At 36.3% G+C, this 22,929-nt stretch overlaps 2 protein-coding genes across 6 annotated transcripts; one reads left to right on the plus strand and one right to left on the minus strand.

The window, feature by feature from the left end:
- Positions 1-1,449: 1,449 nt before the first annotated feature.
- On the plus strand, positions 1,450-18,330 carry LOC114527431 (TNFAIP3-interacting protein 2-like). Of its 5 annotated transcripts, none has more exons than XM_028549074.1 (13): positions 1,450-1,547; positions 13,670-13,852; positions 14,341-14,564; positions 14,642-14,767; positions 14,986-15,120; positions 15,302-15,364; positions 15,561-16,004; positions 16,123-16,239; positions 16,668-16,865; positions 16,945-17,034; positions 17,225-17,293; positions 17,535-17,615; positions 17,847-18,330. In XM_028549074.1, exons 2-13 carry the CDS (start codon positions 13,729-13,731, stop codon positions 18,018-18,020), a joined length of 1,845 nt encoding a protein of 614 aa, XP_028404875.1. In that variant the 5' UTR covers positions 1,450-1,547; positions 13,670-13,728; the 3' UTR covers positions 18,021-18,330. The 5 variants fall into 5 exon arrangements, with proteins under 5 accessions (XP_028404875.1, XP_028404878.1, XP_028404876.1 ...); XM_028549077.1 differs by lacking the exon at positions 1,450-1,547 and adding an exon at positions 3,268-3,289; XM_028549075.1 differs by lacking the exon at positions 1,450-1,547 and adding an exon at positions 4,257-4,279.
- Positions 18,331-20,830: 2,500 nt separating this feature from the next.
- LOC114527536 lies at positions 20,831-22,911 on the minus strand. Its single transcript, XM_028549223.1, has 6 exons — positions 22,785-22,911; positions 22,015-22,062; positions 21,877-21,949; positions 21,723-21,748; positions 21,528-21,554; positions 20,831-21,242 (listed from the first exon to the last, which is right to left on the minus strand). Exons 1-6 carry the CDS (start codon positions 22,830-22,832, stop codon positions 21,039-21,041), a joined length of 426 nt encoding a protein of 141 aa, XP_028405024.1. The 5' UTR covers positions 22,833-22,911; the 3' UTR covers positions 20,831-21,038.
- Positions 22,912-22,929: the final 18 nt, after the last annotated feature.

The following is a 22,929-nucleotide window of genomic DNA, read 5'->3' on the forward strand; positions in this document are numbered from 1 at the left end:
TCTTACATTTTGCAAAAGGGAATCTCATGTACTTGGTATATATAGCAATTTAAACCTTTTTTAAAACGTATGGTAAGTATAATTTCATGTTCTTTTCAGTGCTTGCATATAGTTGCATTTCCGGGATATATATTAGTATCTTATTTAGTTATATCGAAACTAAATATATATATATATCTATACAAAACGTGGATTCATCTCGTAACGAAATTTTCGAATGCATGTGTAGGTGGTGTTACGTTTAATACATATAGGCCGCTAGGTGTATGCTTATGATATTAAACGTTTAACTTAACGTTTCACGGTGCTGTGCTCTGAAGCTTGTCAAGAATTTGCTGCATGCATGGTCTTATAGTAATTGGCATTCTAAAATTCTTCACGATGACTTATGGTTTATTTAATCATGCATGGTAGTGCAAAAATGCACAACATTGGTGAATTATGGAGCTTACTCGATCGGTTGCAATGGTAAATAGTTAATCTATAACGAGACTGCTAATATAATCCTGAATAACTGTAGAAATTGAATGCGTGATATACTCAACTGCAGGGAACGTATTCAGTTCAGATTTCATATACATAAATCATAGCCAGTCTAAATTCAATTCAGTTTCAAATTCAAATTCAGCCAATTCGTGCTGTGCGATTTTACGAGGAATTAGTTTCAAGTGCTTTGAAGTCTAAGAACTCTTATTTGAACATGCTTAACTAAAAGGCACCCGCGTTCACATCTTTCAAACTGGATGCAAATTGCGCATAGAATCGAATTGCAGCATTAGGCAGCAACAATCATATGTAAGCGAAGCTCAGGATTAGTTATAATTGACTTTACAATTGCATGATTTCAAGTTTCATAGAAACTCCTCTTCTGTTAATCGGAATATATTCAATATAGGAATATTCTTATTAATTGCTTCGGCGGGAAAAATATCGAATTACAATTTACAACGAACTTTTTAAACGCATTGACTTCCCGTTATCCTTAGCGCTGACAGCGCTATTAACTTCCTGCGCTTTTGAAGTCGAAACAAATCCGATTGGTGGGATCTGGGATCTAACCGGTACATATCGAGTTCTTGGAGTAATAATGTTAAACCGGTATTAATGCGGAATTATGCCCACGTATGCGCATGCACGCCCCCATACTTAAGAGAAACTCCCTACTTCCCTGCAGTGTAAAACATTTAAATGAATAATCTAAAGAGTGCTTATGGCTTGCTTTCACGGTAAATTGACAACCGCTAACAGCGTTAACTGTAGATTGTTATCTTCTTTCGATGGATGTTCACGATGCCGGAATTGATTATCCAAAGGACCGGCGTATTATTTCATAGTGTCACTTATTGTCATACTAGATACATTCTCTCTCAAAGTGTCTGCCATCAAAAACGAAACTTCAATGCTATTTATATCTATAATATGTATACTTTCTTTTTCATGTAGGTTCTGTAGGTGTGGGGTTAAATGTTTACGACTACAGTCTCGGTGATTATATATCGGAAAAAGACAGAGATGCATGGACTGATGGACATTCACTTTTGATTACGGTTAGTGCTGTTAGTAGGTTCGTTATCAAACCTTTTTGGGCCGGTTTTTCGAAGGCGTTTATATGTATTATAAACGGCAAATATCATTGTTCAAAATAAAAACACAATTATCTATTCATTGAACAAATGAGCCGGCGAAATATTCTGATGTAAACAGTTAAATTTTCAATAGCTAGAAATACATAAACATTTAATGGATATATAACTTTTATAAGATGTAGGCTCATGCAGTCTTTCACAAGATGTATGAGAGTTTTTTTCAATTAAACTTTGGCTTTATCCACCGTTTAAACGCCTTTCGAACAACCGGCTCCACACGCCCACGTATATAATAACCATACAACATACGATAGTACGAACATGCAGGCCAGTTGTGCTTACCGGACAACGAGAAGTTATCTCTAAACTTAGCCCACCTCACGAGGCGGATACCTCAGCATGTCCAGCTGGTTTTGGGTTGCATATGCCTCTTAAGCCCACACAACGAAACTCGAGTTTTTCAGTTTCCAACCCGACTATTATAATATTCGTGACGATTGCTCGACGATAGTATACATTTTAAAAACCAAGGGCAAGACGCAGTTCATTTCAAATCGTCCAAATAAAAGACTATATTATTATGTAATACTGTTTTGCACGTTTGCCGGAACTTTGAAAATTTGAATTGGGAGGAACTGCATGTAATAATATTGTACGGGGTTTTTTTATATGACACATGAATTACGTCAATACAACCGACTAACGGCCCCTTAAGTTGGGGCGTTTTGCGCTCTTTTTCCGGATTCAAACTAATCAAACATAGAGTGTATATACGAAATGAATAATTTCAGAAGCGTTTCATTAAAGAAGTAAGTTTCTATAATGAAACTAGCCCGGCGAGGCCGGTTGTATCTACCTGTTTAGCTTATAAACATAAGTTTAAATAAATAACACTCCTAATTACATTGTGCACTGAATATGTTGTGAACTGTATCGTTGTATATTAAGCTAGGTTAAAAACGTTTAGTTTGCTTGTTGAATAAATCGAAAGACTTGCTGAGCTTCTATGTTGAGCCACTGTTTAACTGAGCTAAACGGGCTTGATACAAGTACAACCGGCCCCAGTTCAATAAGTAATCAGTTCTTTCGTGCAAGGAAGTGTGACACACATGCCATTGCGATGTCTTTGAAAGACAACAGATATATACGTGTAACAGATATTTGCTTTCTATAAATAGCTCTAAAACAATTCTTTTTGTCTGGGTTGCCCTTATCATATCTTATAAATATAATATCGTACATATAACAACCGACCCTGATTTTTGCATGACATCAATCAGTGAACAAAACACACGTTTAATCCTGCCCGCTACGTTCCTGAAAGTGGGGTTGTAGTAGCTTTTTAGCCTTAGGGATAAATTAGGACAAATTTAAATAGCTAACATAATGCGTGGATTTAGTTATTTGTTGACATGCAACCATGTTGTTAATAGTTAAAAAATGTCAAATGATATTTATATCACGTAATGTACATATTAAATCTCATCACATGATGAAAAATATCCTTCAAGGGCACTTAGTAGTTATATAATACTGTAAATAAAGAATTACGTGATCACTGGAAAAGAAAGACTTCTTTGGCTTCGTTGTTTTGTAAGAGTTCGCTTTAAGCTGTGTGTTGTAGTTGCGATGTTGAAAGCTATTGATTATTACATCTTTTATACTAAGGAAGATACTTATCCACCACTGACCTCTACCATTTGGTAAGTCATTGAAATTCATTGAAATATATATTTAATTACAAAGATATGGCAATTGTGCAGATGCAGGGTTTAATTTAGCAATATGTGTGGTGTAGACGGCTCAGTCAATGCCAGTGGGTTATATAGGATAGGGTTAGCCGTTAAGATTATAGTTATATTAGCAGTTTATAGATATTTGTATATATGTATTAAACTTTATAAGTGCGTGGCACCACTGACAGTTCGGTACATCGGCGTACACGTACGTCATATCACCAAACAACCATTATGCAATCAGTGACAAAATATAAACTTGAATGTCCTTCAAATGATGTCATAATTGAAACGTAACAAATTATGTCATTGTATAATATAGCCGGAATTACATCATTGCATGATATACCGGAATGAGTAAAGGCCCGCGTTTCAGACTTCGAACCTTTCATGCGCTGAACCTGATGTTAATGAACCGAAGTCTTTTGTATTCGATTCCGGCATATGAAAAACTCGACGTCTAAAACGGGGCTAAGAGGAAGCGTTTTGCGAGTTCAACAATTTAATATAGAAACATGCGTGCGAGTGGTAATAAATATATGTAAGAATACTGAGTCTGAGGTAATAATTATATAGATTATTTGATCTCAGCTATAAATTAATAAAAAAAGCTAATCTATAAATAATCCATAATTTCATAGCACGAACAGGGCCGCCCGGGTTTATGATAGAACGCCGTACAACCAATACTTAGAAATTGTAACTCCAAACATGGACGTTGCAAGCATATCTTAGCATGCAGGCATACAGTGTGTATTCTGCGATAGAAAATAACTTTTTCTACAATTATGGATGCCTGCACGTGGGAAACGCATGATGGGTTTCACGACGTCACGTGCATATCAGGTGAGGTATTATTATAGCTGTACGTACTAGTCTGCCCAGTCATTTAAAAATAGTCTAAGACAGAGTCACAACTGCGAGGTTTATGGTAAAGAATATCAGAAATTACATGTGGTAAGAATTAATGCTTGAATTTTTGGTATAGAGTATTCTAAAAATAAAATTGGTAGACTATAGGTATTTGTCTTAATTTAGAGCCATTCTTAACCGTGAAGTATTTGTTTAAACTATTAGATAAACGACGATTGTAACAATCGAGCAACGACCTTGGCCTCTACTGGCTTAAGGTCAGAAGTGATGCAAGGCACCGATTAGCATCGTGTATGTCAGCATGTGTTGTGAACTTTAGATCTCAGGGATGTATTGCCGGCAACTTTTTGGAGTTTTGGGTTTATAACGATTTTCCTAAGCGAAAAACGACTCGTTTTTACTGCACTGTAACTAAGTACATGATCTGTATATCCATCCAGTGACCTTGATATAATAAGCTCTGACACTCGTATAGTCATACGAACTCTCGTCTCGTCACTCTCGTGAACACGACTGAGAATGAGAAATCACTGAAAACGCAAAACATCGGTGATATTTCGAATGAATTTGTTGGGTTTTTTTGTGTTGGTGACCGTGTGGGTACCATGATATTCATGTGACTGTATATAAGGAGTCATTACTGAATTTACTGTATTAGGTAGGATTGTATTAAGTCGGCGTATTATTTTGGTAATGCTGGCCAACTATTAACTGTGGGTAAACTTTATAGCTAAAAAATCTTTCTATTCAGAATTATATAGTCATAGCCATAGATGTTTTGACTTTTGGATTCCTCCTTACTCTTTACATTCCGTTATGCTTTTTTCTTGGCGAATTACAGTTGTGAATACATTGCTAAAATAGCTTCCAGAATGAACAAGAACTAAGAATGATCGATCCAAATTCAAAAGTGAAACGAAGTGAACCCAGAGAATAATTTCAACAGTTATAAATGACAATCAAAATAATATTAGTAACGTCAACCTTATTTAAACTCAGTACATCAAAAATATGATTGGCTCTTCGCTTTGTGTTCTTCATTTTAATTGGCTAGTTCGCATGCTATACCCAGGGATCCTCATTTTTAATTCAACTGCTGACATATCATCGCAGGCGCCACTTTACCTACATGAATAATGGCGCCTGCGATGATATGTCAGCAGTTGAGTTAAGGATGAGGATACTTAATGTGAAGCAAAAACACAATAGCGGGCTACTGTGCTATACCTTGAAAATTGTCGACAGTTTTACGGGCATGCGCTTTTGCGATGAAATTTATCGTGTCAGGCAAAAAAAAGACAAAACAAGAACTCTATGAACCATATAGGTACCTTCCAGACGGCTCTCGCAACTGATTAGGTCTCTAAGCTGATATTAGGTCTCTCAGCTGATATTCTCACGAGACGACTACCCACTGGCGGACTAAAACCGAGATATTACTAAAACATAGATTCGTGCATAGATACATAAATTTGTTTACACTTGAACTTGCATTCAAATGAGCTAATAGGCGACGAATATGTTTGAGAAAGAAATAACAGCACTATATAACAAGGCTAATATTGTTTTGCGAAAGATTTTAATTGCGAAAAAATGGTATTTTTTGATTGGTCGGTAACAACCTTTCCTCCATCCAATGGAACATTCTACAGTAAGAGTAAACTCGCTAGTTACAGGTGCGAAAAAAAGAGATTTAAAGCAATATCTAGAGCTTCTCGTTGGTAAAACAACGCTTGCGATGTTGGTGAGCTTACGGTTTCTAAGGCAACACAAAACATGTCTGGAGAATTTCAATGAATCACTCATACTGGACACTGCCACTGGACACGGATTACGCAAAACTTGCGAGATACCCGCCATTGCTATCTCAATCCGAATTTCAAAATAGGGAGTTTAAAAAACAGATTGGGTCATTGAGACTATTTCGGAACGACGGTGTACCGTTCTTGTGACCTGTGACTTCGTATTTTGGGTTGAGTCCGTATTGTTCCTTTCCGCACTCCGTGTTTTTTCGCGTCCGCGTTTTACGAATTCCGGTCATATTTAAATTTTAATTATCAGCGTCTGTCAATCATAGTTTAATCATACGATTCGCCGACTACGCCAACTACGCATTTTGTAGGCAGACTGAATCCCGAGTCGAGATGCCGTAATACAAATCTCATTGTTTTTTTGGTTTTTGATACAATGCAGAGTGCATTTAGTGTCGAGGATTTAAATTTGTATCATCTTTCACATCAGCTCTTTGCCGGAAACCCCCATCGTTTTCATGTTTGGCCGCGCAAAAGTACTGGGAACTATAATTAAAATTTACTAGATTTGAATTGCCATGAACGGCCAGATGGTTTCTAGGAAGTTATCTTCCTTCGGATTTTACGTGGTTTTTGCCTAAAAATTTACCCTTCGGCTTCTTCTGGCTGGGTATGAATATATACTGCCGAAGCAAGCTGAATTTACAACGATTTGTAGCGGCGAAATCGCTAACAGGTAAGTGCATTGATCGTTCAGCCGTTTATGAAATGTTTGTCCAAATTACTGCATCCTCGTACGGTTTAAGGTCACAAAAGTACGCGCATTTGAAAGTGCGTTTTCCGAACTTCAAATTGATAGGTTATAGTACGAGTTTGCAAGGAATTTAGGCAAATTACGTTACAGATTATATATGGGATTTTCCCTCTGGAACATAGGTGTAAACAATTTATAACGATAGCATCATACAAACAAAGCTTTGTTTGGCCGAGTTTCAGCTGGCAACAACATGTTATTGTACTGCTTTGACGCGTTTCCTGCGAGCATTTCGTTTCAAAAGCTATGCTATGTATTGTATAAGCATAGCATTGTTTATTTTCACATAGATTGAAACGCATTAATGTTTTGGATGCGTTGCTTGTTGCATCGTTGCCCAGCATGACTTAAAAAGGGCATAAAAGAGCTTTTACATAAGTACAAATAGGGAAAATTCTTTAATTTGCAAATAATCGAAGTAAGGTTGTTGCTACCTAGTACCTACGCATTTATAATAAAAGGCATGGATCTATCGCAATCCACGATTTATAGTTTTCTGGCCAGTTCCGGAATGCTTCTTTAGAGCTGATTTCCGTTCCGTAAAGTGGAATGCAATATTTTCCTCAAGACCTTAACCACACAAAATTCTAAGCAGCCACATCAACTTTTATCGAAGAATATTCTACTGGAACTACCATGTTTCACTTCCAAGAAATGGTATTGTTATTTAAATATAATTTTCAATTATTTCTTAGAAATCTAATTTACTATTCACAAAGTTGAAGCTACTCAAATGTCATGTATATCTATATAAAGTACTCTTGCACATAGCAGGGGGTTACGGCAAAGAGCGCTTTGTTTTTTTGTAGATTTCGATATTGTGACAGTGTCCGCACAGTAAATTTTCATATTTTTAAATTCTCACATAACGGTTTGGTCTGTACAAGGCACTATTCATTGTATAGGCAATGAAAAAAAGTGTAGTGGTATGTTATTCTATATACATGGAAGATTCGTTAATTATATATACTGTTGTGATTGGATGTACACGTATGAAGTGCGTACTGCTAGTTTTAGGTCAAGCTCCTATGCTTGTGAGCCTGTTGGATCTAAATATTGGCTTATTTATTGAGAGAATACAACAGATTACCGAAAAATATTGGGTGACTGTAACTCTGATATCAGAGTTGATGCGACATGCGCTTTGGTAGTCTTTATTGTTGTCGAAGATGGATGGTGGGAAATCTGTATTTGCCGTATTTTAGACCAAATACAGAAGGTAAACTGTGTGAAATATTTTCAGTCCAATATAACCGGCCTTTGATGGTATTATATTAGTAATATTAGTGAAGTTTTAGTTGTCTTTGTTGTAGTCTCATATTGATGGTTGTATATTCCATGTCATACATTTGGGTAGTGAATGATTTGTGTTTAAAAAACATTTGGTGGAATCACAGTTAAGTGGTTTGGATGAGTTTGTTCAGCGTGATTGTTACTGTGGACAATACCTTGTGTTTCTAACAGGTCGGCAGTCTAAGTTGATGTTAACATGCAGAAATCAACAAAAAAAAATTGAAGGAGTTATTGAAAATTTTCCTTTCTTGTAAGACACCTTACCCAATACTCAGGATGTTGCAATATTGCTTTGGGACATTCTGCAGGCTATTTACTATATGCCCATAGGATAAAGAAGGAACAATTTGATGTTTCCCAGGTTTTTTCGAGTATTAAAAAAATACTGGCTAACACTTTTCTTTTGCAATCCACTCAAAAGTTGTAATCCTTTAACTGAAATCAAGTCAGACTGTCACAAGTGGCTAGTCATTTACCCTGAGTAGATAGTTGATTGCTTTTGTCTGTGTGAAAGTATGTTATATCAGCTTTTGTTATGTGTTTTGCCAGTGATGCAACAGTGGCTAAAAAGATGCGAGTCTTCAATGCGAGCAACAAGTCATTTTGTATGTTGAAGGCAAATCACATGTCCTCTGTATCAAAGTGATGAAGGCAGAAATACTTTGGATAATATCCATATCCTATACTCTGAATAAGGCTAGTTTCCTCCAGGAGTGTTAAAGTTATTCTTGTGTATTACAGGTAGATTGAATGGAAATATGAGTAGTAATTTGCATAGCTTGATGGAGATTTCCTGTTCTCCTGCAGTGCTTGGGAGGTGGATGTGATAGGTTGTTCCTAATTGGCCGTTGCAAGGACTTCAACTGTTGCAGAGGGTGCATCCAGGAAGATTTTTAAAGATAGTGATGAAGTGCAACCACTTCCACATGGTCATGACAACATCAAGTGGAGGAACCTCTAAAAACTGGTACCAAACTGTTGCAAGCACTGCAACTCCTGAACCATGTCAATGGTCCTGAGGATGTGCTGCAACATTGAAACTGATGAAACACTTTGCAACAACTGAAACCAAGTCCAAATCAATGCAATTGTTGCAAGTACTTCAACATGACAACCCATGCAAGTCCTCAACTTTCTAAACCAGGTCTATTGTCCTGATGACATAAACCACTGCAATATTGCAATTGTTGTAACTATTGCAACCAGTGCAAATCTTGAAACTGGAAATGGTGCAAGTATCCCAACAATGCAATTTGTGCAACCACTGCAGCTTCCAACCATACCAACTGCCACAACCGTTGGAACCATTTCAACCACTCTGTCTAAACCACTACCCCCTTTATCTGACCAACCACCAATCAGCACTTTATGTGAAGGATAATATCTTTCAGACTCTGCAATGGCCTTTTAGCAACTAAAGATACGTGCGTCTGAAATTTGTTGTTTATGAAGATTCTCTTTCATTTTCTGATGAAGGCCCTTAGGTCGAAACGTCGAGAAGATTTCATCCAGATGTTATATCATATATAATGAATCTACTGCGTATTATGCAAGATAGAAATTTGAATTTCAAATTAATTTCCCGTTGTGTTTTAAGATGTTTCGCGTGGGTTGTAATACATTACCACAGTTGGATTTCTTTTGTCTTCCTGGCAATCCTGTCTTAATCTCCAGTTTTCATCGGTTAAAACTCGAATTCGTTGGTAAACGAAAGTGACATGATGCTTCGTATACATTTTTTTAGTAATTTTCGAATTAGGGACTCTCCAACCAAAGAAGTCGTGATTTTGTTTCAGTTTTGTTGTATAAGAGCGTGGGCACTGAGGTGTGAATAGCTAAGGGCTTTCCCAAGGGAAAATGTTGTATGAATAAATACTGAATTGCTAAATAGATGAATCATTTGTCAATACTCGGATTCCAATTTCCTGGCGCACCTGTAAAATACGGCTGCAGATGGAATTACTTCTAAATTTGGCCATTGGCTGTATCCTCCGACGCGACATCTTAACCCCATTAATACCACAGAAAGCCATTATTGGCAGTTTTAAATATGAAAGTTTCATTGATAAGCTAAGGTGCGTGCGTGTCATGTGTATTACTGGATATGGAGTTTTTTCTTTTAGAATCGAGAGGTTTATACAAGAGTTTTCCCCTTTGGCTTTGACGTTTTGTAACGGTTTGACTCCATCTTTGGGCATAAAACTACTTGAAGAGTAGCGATCAAAAAGAGACGATTATCATATTTACAATCTTACCGAATTCGCATTTTCTGCGTGTTTTCGAAGAATATGACGGTCGTGAAATATTTCTGGTGCGTTAATAGCCAAGTTGTGTTTTAATTGCCAAATATTTAACGGTTTTTATTGACATTTACTACGTTATTCGAATAATTTGAGTTCCACTCATTTCAAAACATCCTAGATTTGAATATCTTGTTTTCTCGTTTTCCGACATTTCTGCCATACTTACGGTAGAAAGCAAACTCGTAGAGCTTCGAAAAGTTTATTCTTTACTGCCAAAATTTTCATATTATATTGCCATTGGATATCTCAAGTACAACTTGAAAGAATTTTGTAACGAATAATCTCGTTCGTTCTGTCAATTTTTTTATGCATCGCATTCGTTTTGCAACTGTTATTTTCGGCTTAAGACAGTTAAGTCGCGTGAATATATAGACGAAATGATGACAAGATATATTAAAGGTGTCAAATGCAGTTTGGATTTTCTCAGCATCTGAGATATATAGATGTATAGATATGCGGTAAGTGGCGAAAATTTCATATAACTATAATGTATTAAATTTAACGTGTCAGAGGTCGTCTTGGTTCCCTTTGAATGCTTAGATCTTTACTGTCAGTGTCACGTTGCATAAAATACATATCAAGATTAGCTTTTATTTTTATGAATAGAAGAGTAAGCGTTTTAGGCAGACCAAAGTAGTTCTACTGATAAAAAATGTTGACACGTTGTACTGGCCACATGTTGACCACATGGCGCGGGGTCTTGCGACGTCATGCATCTAACACCGAAATCGCATATGTCATGTAGCTAAATATGTATATATATGCAAAGATATGTAGTCCAGACGATACTGAACAGATATCAAATCCTGTCTTTTAAATACAGCTATATTCTTTTATTTTTCCGTTTATTTCTTGCAATCGGATCCAAGCAGGAACTCGATATTGCTTTGCATTTAATAAGAATCGTTTCACTCATCGAAATTTCATAAAAAATAGACAACAGCCACGTTGTAAGACGGCGAAGATTATTTCTATTTACAATACTCGTATAATCGCACTCTCTGTTTGCTAAATTAAATTCCTTTGTCGATGAGGCGAAGCGACGTTCTTAAAATCTGCTCATGCGGTCATGATGGTCTTCATCAATATACAGGGCAAACGAATGGTATTCTGATAGTTGTTCATTTATTTAATTTCTCTGTGAAATGAAAAGCAGTCTTTACTTTAGACATCGCACATTCGCATTACAGTGAACCGCTTGAACCTGCATGAGATCAGTTTTACTAGCGTTGTTAATGTTTGTGAATAGGCAAATTCTATACCTGCGTAAACCTGCTAAATTATTATTTGACATTTTACACGCTAAGCGAAGCGATATTCTTGTTTTGATGACGAGCTTAACAGTTTGTAGTTTGCGCGAACAGGACGTATCCTTATCTATTTACGTCCTTATGCAGGCTAAAACAATTTGTACCCGACAGAAGAAGCGATATTTCTAGTGATGGCTGTGTAAGTTTAGGACTGTGTAAATAAGATTGATTTCATCACCATCTCGTTCAATCACAAAGAACTACGCGTGTAATATAGTATATAATAGATTTCAGAACGTGGTATATTCACTATAATAGACAAGAATCGTGACACCAATCATAAAAATTCAAAACATGATACTTCCGGCGTTATAACTAATTATGCAAAGGGTTTCCCCAAATGACGTTTGTTGATATTAATAAAATTTACACCAAGGTTTCCTTTAGCGTAAATAATGAAACGGAAGACATAGACGTATTTTCTTTCTGAACACTTGCGATGCTTGATGATAACGAGAAGCCTAAACTGCTAGCCTAAAATCACACATTTCTCGGTTCTTTTCTCGTGATAAACACCAGCAGGGCTCTGAGGTTACGTCATATATATTACACACCGTGTGTAAATTTAGAAGCTTAACTTAGGCTAGTTAAGCAAATCATGATTTGGGGAAGCTACCTCAGCACGTTTCTGCAACGAAAGGTATACACTACAGAATCTTATATCAACAACGTCAAAACAACGGTAAGTTATGTTGCTGTTAAATGTCAAATCTTACCCACTCCATATTCTACGTCGCGTGAATGCAGCGTTTTGTGAAACGTCCTTTTTAAAAATCCTTTTTAATTCTTTCATTACTAATTAGCTAGCAATTGTAAAAGCAAGTCTTGCATCATCTTCATCATACGAGGTGCATACCATCAAAATGATCTGTCTTGTTCATCGACTTTTACATGAAATATGAAATGCTGGAATTGGGCTTGAAAATTGTACATATAGGAAAGATGTTAACCGATTCTATAAAAAGTTTATTGTAGATAGATGTTTGAAAGGATTGAATAGTTCTGCATCCGTTTACTAGAAGAGATATCTCTAATGCAGAGAAGGAAATTTAGTTTTGAAGGAAATTTAGCCGAACTGTGGCTGGTTTCTGATAATGTTACTCTAATTGTATTAGCCTACATTTTATTTTTTACCCCATTGAAAATTCCCAAGAGAGCAAATTTTGGCAGACCTCTCACTGCTAATTTTCAGCGAAAATAGCATTTTAATAATTTATTTTAATTCTTTGTTACCCTCCGGACATATATAGAAAAATATCTTCCGCGTTTTGCCTTCAAAATTTTTATCAAAAATTACAGGCAAACGTAAAGTTTATAGTGACATTTTAGTGACACACTGTATGACATCGGTTTTTCACGGGTATTCTAGAGTTGGACAATGTTTTTAGACTATTTCAAACTTAAAATATCTTTACATAGATAAAAACTTCCTATGTTGTTATTTGACTTTTATTTTTAGACATTTGATGAATATTTATCCCACTTTAAGCCAAGTTTATTTTTTTTTAGGTCAGATTTACTTTAATTATATAACTGTTTATAACGATGCAATTAACGATGAAATTAGACATTTCATAGATAATACAAATCAATATAATCTCTCCTTATATATGTTTCACGAGACGTAATTATTTATCGCAATCACTGCACATGAAAGCAACTCGAAAGCATATATGTCCCGTATAATCTGTATAACATGTCTATTCTGATGTATAATGCTATATAACATATGTATAATTTTCGTTATATTAATTTTTGTAAGCATGCGATGTTGAGGGAATATAACGAAACTTCGTCATTTCAATTTTACCACTGGGATGAGAATTTCTTAGAATATGACTTAGCTTATGATAGTTGCATGGGTTTCTTGTTAACCGCAACCCAGTTTAAAGCAGTTTTGGCTGGTTAAGATGCGGATGTAAGCACTTTCACATCACTGAATTATTAGAATTCGTTCTCAGCTGTTAAAATGTATTTGCTTATAAGTTATCTGTTTTTCCTAGAACAATGATTTGTTTACATAAACGTTGCTTATAAGCAATCGCGTTAAACACTTCGAATTATGGACATTGATGAAGCTACATATGTTGAAAATGATTGTAAAAAAGAAATAATCGCGAAAATTGATCGCATATCGAAAGAAATAAGTGTGTTAGAGGAACACAAGAGGAAAATTAGCGCACTTGGTAAGTGTTTGTAAGAAATTGTACAGTGTTTGTATTTGACTAATTATGGTAAACTGTTAACTTCCTAAGATATACAAGGAAATTTGGCTAGTTTTGATCATTTTTTATTGACCCAGTGTTACTTCAGGAGGAAACTTAAACTAAACTAACTATATTTAGCTCTATCAGTTCTAAACTGTTCTTCCTAGAGGTCCAGTAAGGATCATCTCTTATTGATTCAGTGTTACTTCAGGAGGAAACTTAAACTAAACTAACTATATTTAAACTGGATAGCTCTATCAGTTCTAAACTGTTCTTCCTAGAGGTCCAGTAAGGATCATCTCTTATTGATCCAGTGCTACTACAGGAGGAAACCTAAACTAAACGAACTTTATTTATACTGGATAGCTCTATTGATCCAGTGTTACTACAGAAAAAAGCCTACTGTAAACTAAACTAACTTTAATGCAGATGAGATGAAATTGCTAACTTATGTTATGTTTCTTAAGGCGAATGTTTGAAAGCCAAGTGTGAAGAAACGCGTGATGTTGAAAAAGAAATCTTGCAACTTGCGAATCAGTGCAGGTCTTTCCCTGTTGAACCAGGTGGATTAGGAAATGTCGACGTGCCGACAAGAAATACAGATCCTCTCAGCGAGAACCAGTTGTTGTCGGATTTTAAAGGTCTTTCTATTAAAGAGGAAAAAATGAGTTCAAAATACGAACAATTTGTGGTAAGGATCCATTAGTAGGGCACTCGCGTAATTCAAGATCGGTACTTAGGCGTGGTTTTTCCATTCTCATTCCCCAGGTTGAACTTATGGAAAAGTACGATGAACAATTACACTCGAAGCAGGCCGAATTGGAGATCATTCACAAACAAATGGCAGGAGAAGCGGAGAAACGTTTAGAAGATGTTCCCCGTGGATATGGTCCGGTAAGATGAAACATTAGGCCATTTTTTGTGTAGTCGTGTTAGGTTTAGATTTGAATTCCACCAACACAGTCGTTGAAGGAACATGAACTAATCAAGGTAACGATGGTGGTAGTATGAAAATCAGAAGTGACTTGGTTTTCATTGAAACATGCAACTGATCCATAAAAACTCCTGTTGTTGTGGTTGTTATCTCTCATGATTAATCCAATGCTATTTAGGATCGTACACACAAATCATCGATGGAACAATTTCAGCTGGTCACAGCTGGTGGTGAAGACATTTCATTGAGTCCTTCGGCCAAATTACGTCAACTAGAGCATGTAAATGGCTTGATGACCAAACGTATTGATGAGGTAAAAATTTAGGATACATAGATGACTACATTTGAGAGAGATCCTGCAAAAAGAGTATCCATACCACGTTTAACATAAAACTATTTCCAGCTACTTTCTTAAGTACCGTTATTATTTTTCAAAGCAGATTCACTTTTCCAAATTATCGTTTACTAAATGGTATATTACTATATTTTTTTAGTTGATAGAAAACAATAATGGTATTAAGGATCAAGTTAACATGCTGAAGAAACAAAAAGAAGAGGTAATGCTAGCTCGTAATTTCATTCCACTCCAGTCCGAAATCCACCAATATATCATCCTAATTTTAATCCCAAACCTGACCCTAATCCGTGCTGACTTTAAAGCATTAGATTAAAGATTATATTCGTGGATTAGGATTCAGGACATGGAATTAGGGGATTGTTTAGAGATAACCCAGAGTTTTGGTTTTCTTTCAGCTCTTAATGGTAAATCATCAATGGGACGATCAGTACCGACAGCTGAAGGCTGACAAAGATCGTTTGGCTTCGCAACTCCGCCAGAGATCTGGGAAAATGCGGGAAATCGACGAAACACAACGACAAGCCCCCGACGATGCCACGATCGCCGAGATGACGAAAGTAATCGAGCAGCTGACGCGGAAGAACGCGGAGCTTGAGCAAATAACAGCGAGACTTGCTGATGAACTGGACAAGGCGAAGAATGTTGATCCAAGGTCCCGGCAGCCCGACGAAGACAGTGCAAGGATAATTCACGAGGTAACCATGGAAAACGACAAGCTCGTTAAAAAAGTCAACGAGCTTGTGGAAGAGCAGAAGAAACGCGATAAAATATGGGCAGCAGCCAAGAAAATGATCAGCGAAGAGAAAGCGGCGAAAGAAGCGGCCTTGCAGATGAAAGCGGTACTGTGATTCTTTGATGCTTTAACTGTGTCTATAGGAAATAGTAAATCTCTATAGGAATCAACGGGGAAAACCTTTTTTAGTGAAATTTTCTTGAACATATTATTCGCATTAATAGGCGGCGGAGGAACACATCAAACATCTTCAAGGTCTCTTTGAAATCGAGAAACAAAATCAAGCAGAACTTCGACAAGAAATTGAAAGATTAACTTCCGCTGGGGCCTCCTTACAGCAAGTAAGCTATTTTTCATCTACTTGCGTCGATGACATCAGTAACTATAGTTCACTCGTTCACATCTACCAAAAGAAGAAAATCTCAGCAAAAATTGCCAGTGGAAACGGACCTTAACTATGTTTATTCTCAAACTACTATGTTTATTTTATACACTTAATGTAAGGGAAATAGTTTTGTTTTCCCAAGAGTCTGAATGTCTCGAGGGAAAACAAAACTCACTATTTCCTGAGATAGTGTACATTAAGTGTTTTGTTATATAGGAACAAAAACATTTAAAAAAAACCACTTTACTTTTTTATGACAAAAAGCGGGCAACGGGAAACATTGCATTTATTTCAAGTCATGTGACTACGAATGAACCAATCACATTTAAAATACACAGAACCTACATAACAATGCGTACTTATTGCTTTTACGAACATTTACAGCCTGTGGCTAGTTCCTCTTTGGTATCGATGAACGGCGGGAATGCGGAGCAGATTGAGATGTTAAAACAGCAAGTGGCAGTGTATGCTGATGATTTTGCAAACGAGCGTTCTGATCGCGAGCGTATTCAGGCCGACAGAGAGGCACAAAAAGAGCGACTGAAGGAATTTGAAAGAGAAATAAAGTTACTGAAGGAACAGGTTTGTTGTGTCGCTTATCTTGATGAGAAACTAGCGTGTTGAAACTAGTTTTGTTGATATTCATTTCGTTCGCACACAGATTCAGATTTATCGCGATGATTTTGACAACGAAAGACGCGACAAGGAGAGACTCCAGAGACAGCTGAGGGAGAGGAGACCGGATGTCCAGGTGAGAGGTCTGGGCCGTCTGTATAGAAAGATATAGAAAGTGTTAACTATAGTTCAGAAGAGAACAGCCTGTCTATCATCGATAATTTGTCGACGAATATTGCTTTAAGCGAGCCCTCTGGCAGACTCTATACTCTGTGTTGGTATGGTGATAGTTTCGCTTATTATATTGTACTTATTGTCATCTCCAGGTCCCTGCTGAGGAACCGTGGTACAGAGTACCGCCTGCTGACTACATCACTATGCATCCTCGTCGACAGGTAGGTGACAGGGTGCGTCTTTTTGATTCTCTTCTACATTAGCCAGTGACCTCTATGCAAACTGGAACGATAGCACGACCTCCATTTTTGAGCCGGCAGAAACAATGGTCAGTTGTCGTATTTGGGAGGAAAAGTGGACCATCGAAAAATCATCTTGCCCTTTGTCGTACTTGATAGATCTTTAATTACAAAATGAAAACTGTATTTATTTCCCTTTATCTCATATTTCTTCCAATTCTAGCCTGCATACCCGCAAGATAATAGAGCGTATCGTTACTCGCCCAGAGAAATCCAGGAGATAGCTTATCAGCAACAACAGCAGGTTAGTGTCATTGAAGTCATTGGTGTAATGTACTCGACTTTTGCTAAGCGGGTGAGAAAAAAAACGCGGCGAAAGAAAGTGCGCGAAAAATTCTTCCTGAAGTAATTGTACGAGGCTGGATACGAGGGGTTAATTGCACTCGTATTTCTTCCGTTCTCGAGCGAAATGAAACATATTACTGCATTATGCATCGCGTCGTATTCACGCCAAATATTCTGCTGTGTTTTTTAGCCACTACACGCCCGCGTTCAGGCTGGAAACGGCCATCCTGGCGGGCTGTGCCACGGCTGCGAGGTCGACTGTGACGGTCCAGCGGCAACCCTCAAATGCCCTCGCTGCGAACGAGTCTTCGCATCGCACGAGAGGCGGCCGTTTGAAGAGCACATTGATAAGTGCACAACCTGAGTTCACGTGAGTGAATTTGCACTTTTTGCTGGATAGAACTGGTATAACTGTTGTAATCCTCCTGTATGGATCACGATAAACTTTACTTCATTATTGCCGCGTCTGTTTCGCTGTATCAGCAGCAATAGTGGGTATTCTATAATCTGCTTACTCGATTGGCGTTCAGTATAAATACATTTAATCAGCAAATTATCTTCTGACTGTATAGTATACAATCGACATTCGTATCAAAAGTAAATAACGTTTTCCTGTGCATGAATTGAGACCCAGAAAACTCTTTGTACATGATTAGAAAACATATACTAAATGATAGCTACATCTATGGTTGCAAAGTTGGAGGTTAAAATTAAAAATTATTTGGGAGAAGTTAAGCATTTTTTGGCGCAAAAAAAATAAAAAAAATAACACTAAAACTAAGCGAAAGATAGCGCAATGAAAGTGATCATTTTTACACGAAAAGACATGGACATTCATCGTGTCCTGACTTTGCTTTTTCTTGCGAAGAAGAGAAAAATTCAAACGCAGAATAGATCAGGACAGTTTCTAAACAAGGTTTCTAAAAGATCGCTAAAATCAGAAATTAATATAACAAATTTATTGAACATATTCAAACGGAGAAAATGCAAACGGGACACGAGATCCCATGCGAGGCATTCCTCCGATTACATATTTACATATACAAAAACAAATAACACACAGAAGAAACGTAAGTTATATAGCTACACGCATCGAAGAATAAGCAAATGCCTCGAAAAAGAAACTGCTTCGAAAAAGTTGCTATAATACGAACTGAAAAACTGTAAAATAATCAAAAGAATTTAAGAGGGAAATTTTAAGAAAGGAAGTGGAAGGAGATCTGTTGTCCGCATTTACTAAGTTACAAATGCTTGTGAAACTATTTCGTATTGCGAGCGAATACGAATACACTTATAGTATTTTACATGATATACAAGATATACGTTGGTAAATGTAATGGTAGCGTCCTATGTTTCATGTCGGTTCGTATGTCTGAAGTGTTCAGTTGCCAGTGTATGTAGATTTGTACAGGGAAGGATGGTGCAAGTCCAGCCACTGGGAAGTAAAATAAAATACCAAAAATAGCGAATCTAATTTCATGTTTGACAATGAGAATTCTGAGATATATGAGTTTCATCCGAGTTTCTCGAGTATGTGGGAATTTGGAGTGTAGGGGGTGGCTCCTGACGAGACACAGCTTCCCAGCGGCTTTGTAAAGAGTTGTACTATTGTCCTTGGCGATAGCTAATTTGATATAGAACCCGGGCCCAGTCTACACTGTTTTTTGTGATCACAGTTGAAATATTTCACACGCGAGAGTTTGAAATTATTTGATAGTATTTGAATTAAGAAAAATTGAAAAATTATATTTCACCCTAATATCTGCTACAACGCTTTTAAAATCTAGAATTTACGTGCATGGTACAATATCCTAACTGTAATCACAAAAATTATTTTGTAAACCCGGCCTTACTCAACCTCGATATAGTGAGGCTCAAGGCAGTAGTAGACGGGGAGAAAGTGATTAGTAATTTAGTATAAGCTATAGTTCGCGTTTGTTTGTATTTGGGTTCTGATGATCTCTATAAGTAAGCGGTAATGGAGTCTTACTGTAGTCTCAAAAAGCACAAACTGTTTATTATTGTACATTGGCTAAATTGCAAATTCAAATAGAAATGTAGTTGTATAAAACGCAAACTTATAAAACGCAAACTTCATTCATGCAAAAAATGTTTTGCGAATTTGCTATCTTTTTTTAAGCGAAACTTGAGCGGTTGGCAAATGATGAGGTTTATCCGCACTGTGTTGCATGGTTCGCGTCGATAGGTTATAAATAAAGTAGTTGAGTGAACAGCTAAGCGAAACAAAATATTTCTAAAAAGCATTCAAAAAAAATAACAGTATCACTATGAATTAAAGTAGGTAAAGTCTTGGTACTTGTATCTTAATCAAAGTTTAGGCTTAACGGCTTAAAATGGGATCAGTTGATTAATATTTAATTCAGGTTATTTCAGCCATTTTTAACAGAAAATCAATGAAAATGAGTGGGAAAAAAAGAAGTGTAATTTTAGCATTAGTTGATATTTTGCATATTGATTAACTTGTATATATATTGGGATTGTTAGACGGTTTGAGGAACTTTTATTACGTAGCAGTTAATGAATAAAGTCTAAATAATAAATAATACAGCGCAAGGCCAGGTTAAAGTTGGTGTTTAGAAGATTTAAGTATAGCACTAGCACAGAAAACATGATTTGGCAACCCATCACGATTCCGTTCAATTCCTCGAACAAAACTAAACCCTTGATGAAAATTTGGAACCTATGAAGACAAAGCAACTCTAATTTGCGATTTTTTAATTAAACTTATTTCTTTCTGAAGACCTGAGAAATCGAGTCGTGTTGTGCGGAATCTTGTGTTTAGCTAGTTTTGGGTCCAGATACGTGTGAATTTAATGGATGTTACAATTTCTTAGTTGCACTAGTGGAAGTATATTGTTTAATTGATTGTAAACAAATAAATAAAGTCGAGAAACGTATTTTTTATGTGATAATTTGTGAAGGCTTTTTCTTCCTAGACCAGCGCAGCTTCCCAGGCAAAACTTGATAAGTTGAACAGTTTGAATCTGGCAAAACTTGTGATAAGTTGAACAGTTTGAATTAGAGAGTATATCAATTTGTTTTTGAATGATTTCAAAAAATAGTCTAAATATTACATCAAATTTTGGGCTGGTAATTGCTTGAAATTAATGAAAAAATATTTTCACAATTATAGACAACTAAATAAAGTTTGCTTCAACCAGTTAAGATTGATAATTTTAATAGCTTTAATTATAAATCACAGGGGATTGGATTTTTCTAATTTCTATATAATCATCACAGATGACACTTACATATTCTACAATTATGGTATATTTGTGATTCTCACATTCAAGTGAAAACCTGGTAAAATGGAATGTCATATTTCATATGCCATGCCATGGCATAATAATTGCATAAGTCATTAGTGAATTGCATTTGTCATTTGTGCCATGAGCTGTGCAGGAGTTGATGGACTTATTATTGAGCTGGCATTGTTCACATTCACTGGGTTCACATCTCCATTACTCGATGTGTTTGGATTATGATAAAGATACACGTCAGATACTACCGCTTGGAACACAATACAAATGCCAACAAAAAGTACAAAGCAAAGGCTCTGCGATTTCTGCAAAAAAAAAGGTACCAGGTAGGCAGAAAATTTTCAAGCTTTGCTGGTAAGGCTTAAAATGTCTCTTTTCTCTTTATTTCAAATGTAGCATGAAATGACTTTGAGGTATTCAAATGCTCCAGCAAGTGACGCAGTCATTCTGACAAGAGCATGTCTTCGTTTTGTTTCCTAAAGACTTATTTCAATACCTCAAAATCATATTGTGCTTTATTGAATCCTGAGTATTAAATCACATTGGAAGGTAAAATTAAACCTTTGCAGGAATTTTTTCTATTAACTTACAATTTTATCCTTATGAAACCACCAAGCCTATGGAGAGAAATAGACTTTATTAATACAATATTTGTTGAGTTTTAGGAAGTGAAGTTTGTTCTAGTCTCAGCCTTCTTTTGATAAATTTTTGTTAGCAAAATATGACAAAGTAGGCCTTAGTGCAATACTAAATAGGATTGAAAATAAAATATTTGCAGAACTCACAATAGTTGCACCAATTATTCCACTCACTAAAAAGTAAAAAAATGAAAAGTTTTGAAATGGTGGAGAATATATGTTTAATGATAGCCATTATCTTGCTATACTTTTACAAGTATAAAAATATACGACTAGATAATTATATTATTCATATTTATACCTAGTAAGTTGACTACTAGTAGATATAGCACTGGATCATCTTTAGCCTTAACAAGACCCAAGATAAATGCAATCTGGAAGAAAAAAATATATTAGTCATCATAGGTAGCGTGATGTGAAATTTCAATTCAGATCTCACCGAAACTGCAAGGAACGTAATCAAGAACCAGATCCGTAAAAGCCACAACTAAAGCAGAAATGAATATTGTTATGTCGGTACGAATTACATTGTTCTTGTATGGATTCACCCATCAGATTCTAGATATCCAGGTTTACATCTGTTAACTGCGGCCTTGATCAGTGGAATTGATGAAGGCTCATGCAGCTAGCGGGTTAAGGGACAAAAATATCTGCATATAATAAATACACACGTATGGTGTACCTGGGAATCAATGAATTAAATTGCAAAATTCACCATGAAAATTTTAAGAGTTTTATGAATGATGGCTATAGTTGAAATCCTAGTGTATTTGTATTGCATTAGGTATAATGGTTACATAGAGACATTGCAGTTTCTTTCAATTGGGCTGAAGAAGTCTTGAATGTAAAAAAACACTAACAGGGTACGTTTTTATTCACTTGCAAATATTTGGAATTTGAACGTGTGTATTTATATTGATCTATTCTTGAAGTAATTAAACTAAGGAAGCCATAAAGGAAGCAACCACTAAGGCACACTTGTTATTTTATGAGGCGGTGAAGACGCTCCGCCTTGATATTATTGTAGTTCTCGAGGTGTTTTATACACAATCTCGTATACAATATCGTGATTCTCATTATCATTTGGCTTACAATATATTATGGTACCGTTCATAATTGGTGCATTTGTTTTTGAACTACAAAGGCGCGTTTTACAAACAAAGCATACAGTACATGATCTTTCATTGTGCAATGTGCATTTACTTTTACCTTCAATGGACTGGTCCCTCCATAATAGGGTCCATCATTGTCATCCATTTTGTCTTTTGTATTTATTAAAGAGGACTTTGTTAATCGACCACAACGCGAGAATGCGATGAAATTTGCGGCTGCGTTTTGCGCATTCCAGAGAGAA

This window comes from Dendronephthya gigantea, unplaced genomic scaffold, assembly GCF_004324835.1.
Source record: "Dendronephthya gigantea isolate DGI-Jeju-01 unplaced genomic scaffold, DenGig_1.0 000045F, whole genome shotgun sequence".
NCBI lineage: Eukaryota > Metazoa > Cnidaria > Anthozoa > Malacalcyonacea > Nephtheidae > Dendronephthya > Dendronephthya gigantea.

Coding starts and splice junctions, on each gene's coding strand:
- LOC114527431 (XM_028549074.1), top strand. CDS start 13,729: ATGGACATTGATGAAGCTACATATGTTGAAAATGATTGTAAAAAAGAA. Junction 15,121..15,301: donor TGACCAAACGTATTGATGAG/GTAAAAATTTAG, acceptor ATATTTTTTTAG/TTGATAGAAAACAATAATGG. Junction 16,005..16,122: donor CGGCCTTGCAGATGAAAGCG/GTACTGTGATTC, acceptor TCGCATTAATAG/GCGGCGGAGGAACACATCAA.
- LOC114527536 (XM_028549223.1), bottom strand. CDS start 22,832: ATGGATGACAATGATGGACCCTATTATGGAGGGACCAGTCCATTGAAG. Junction 21,950..22,014: donor TTACGTTCCTTGCAGTTTCG/GTGAGATCTGAA, acceptor TTTTTCTTCCAG/ATTGCATTTATCTTGGGTCT. Junction 21,243..21,527: donor GGTTTCATAAGGATAAAATT/GTAAGTTAATAG, acceptor TTTTTTTTGCAG/AAATCGCAGAGCCTTTGCTT.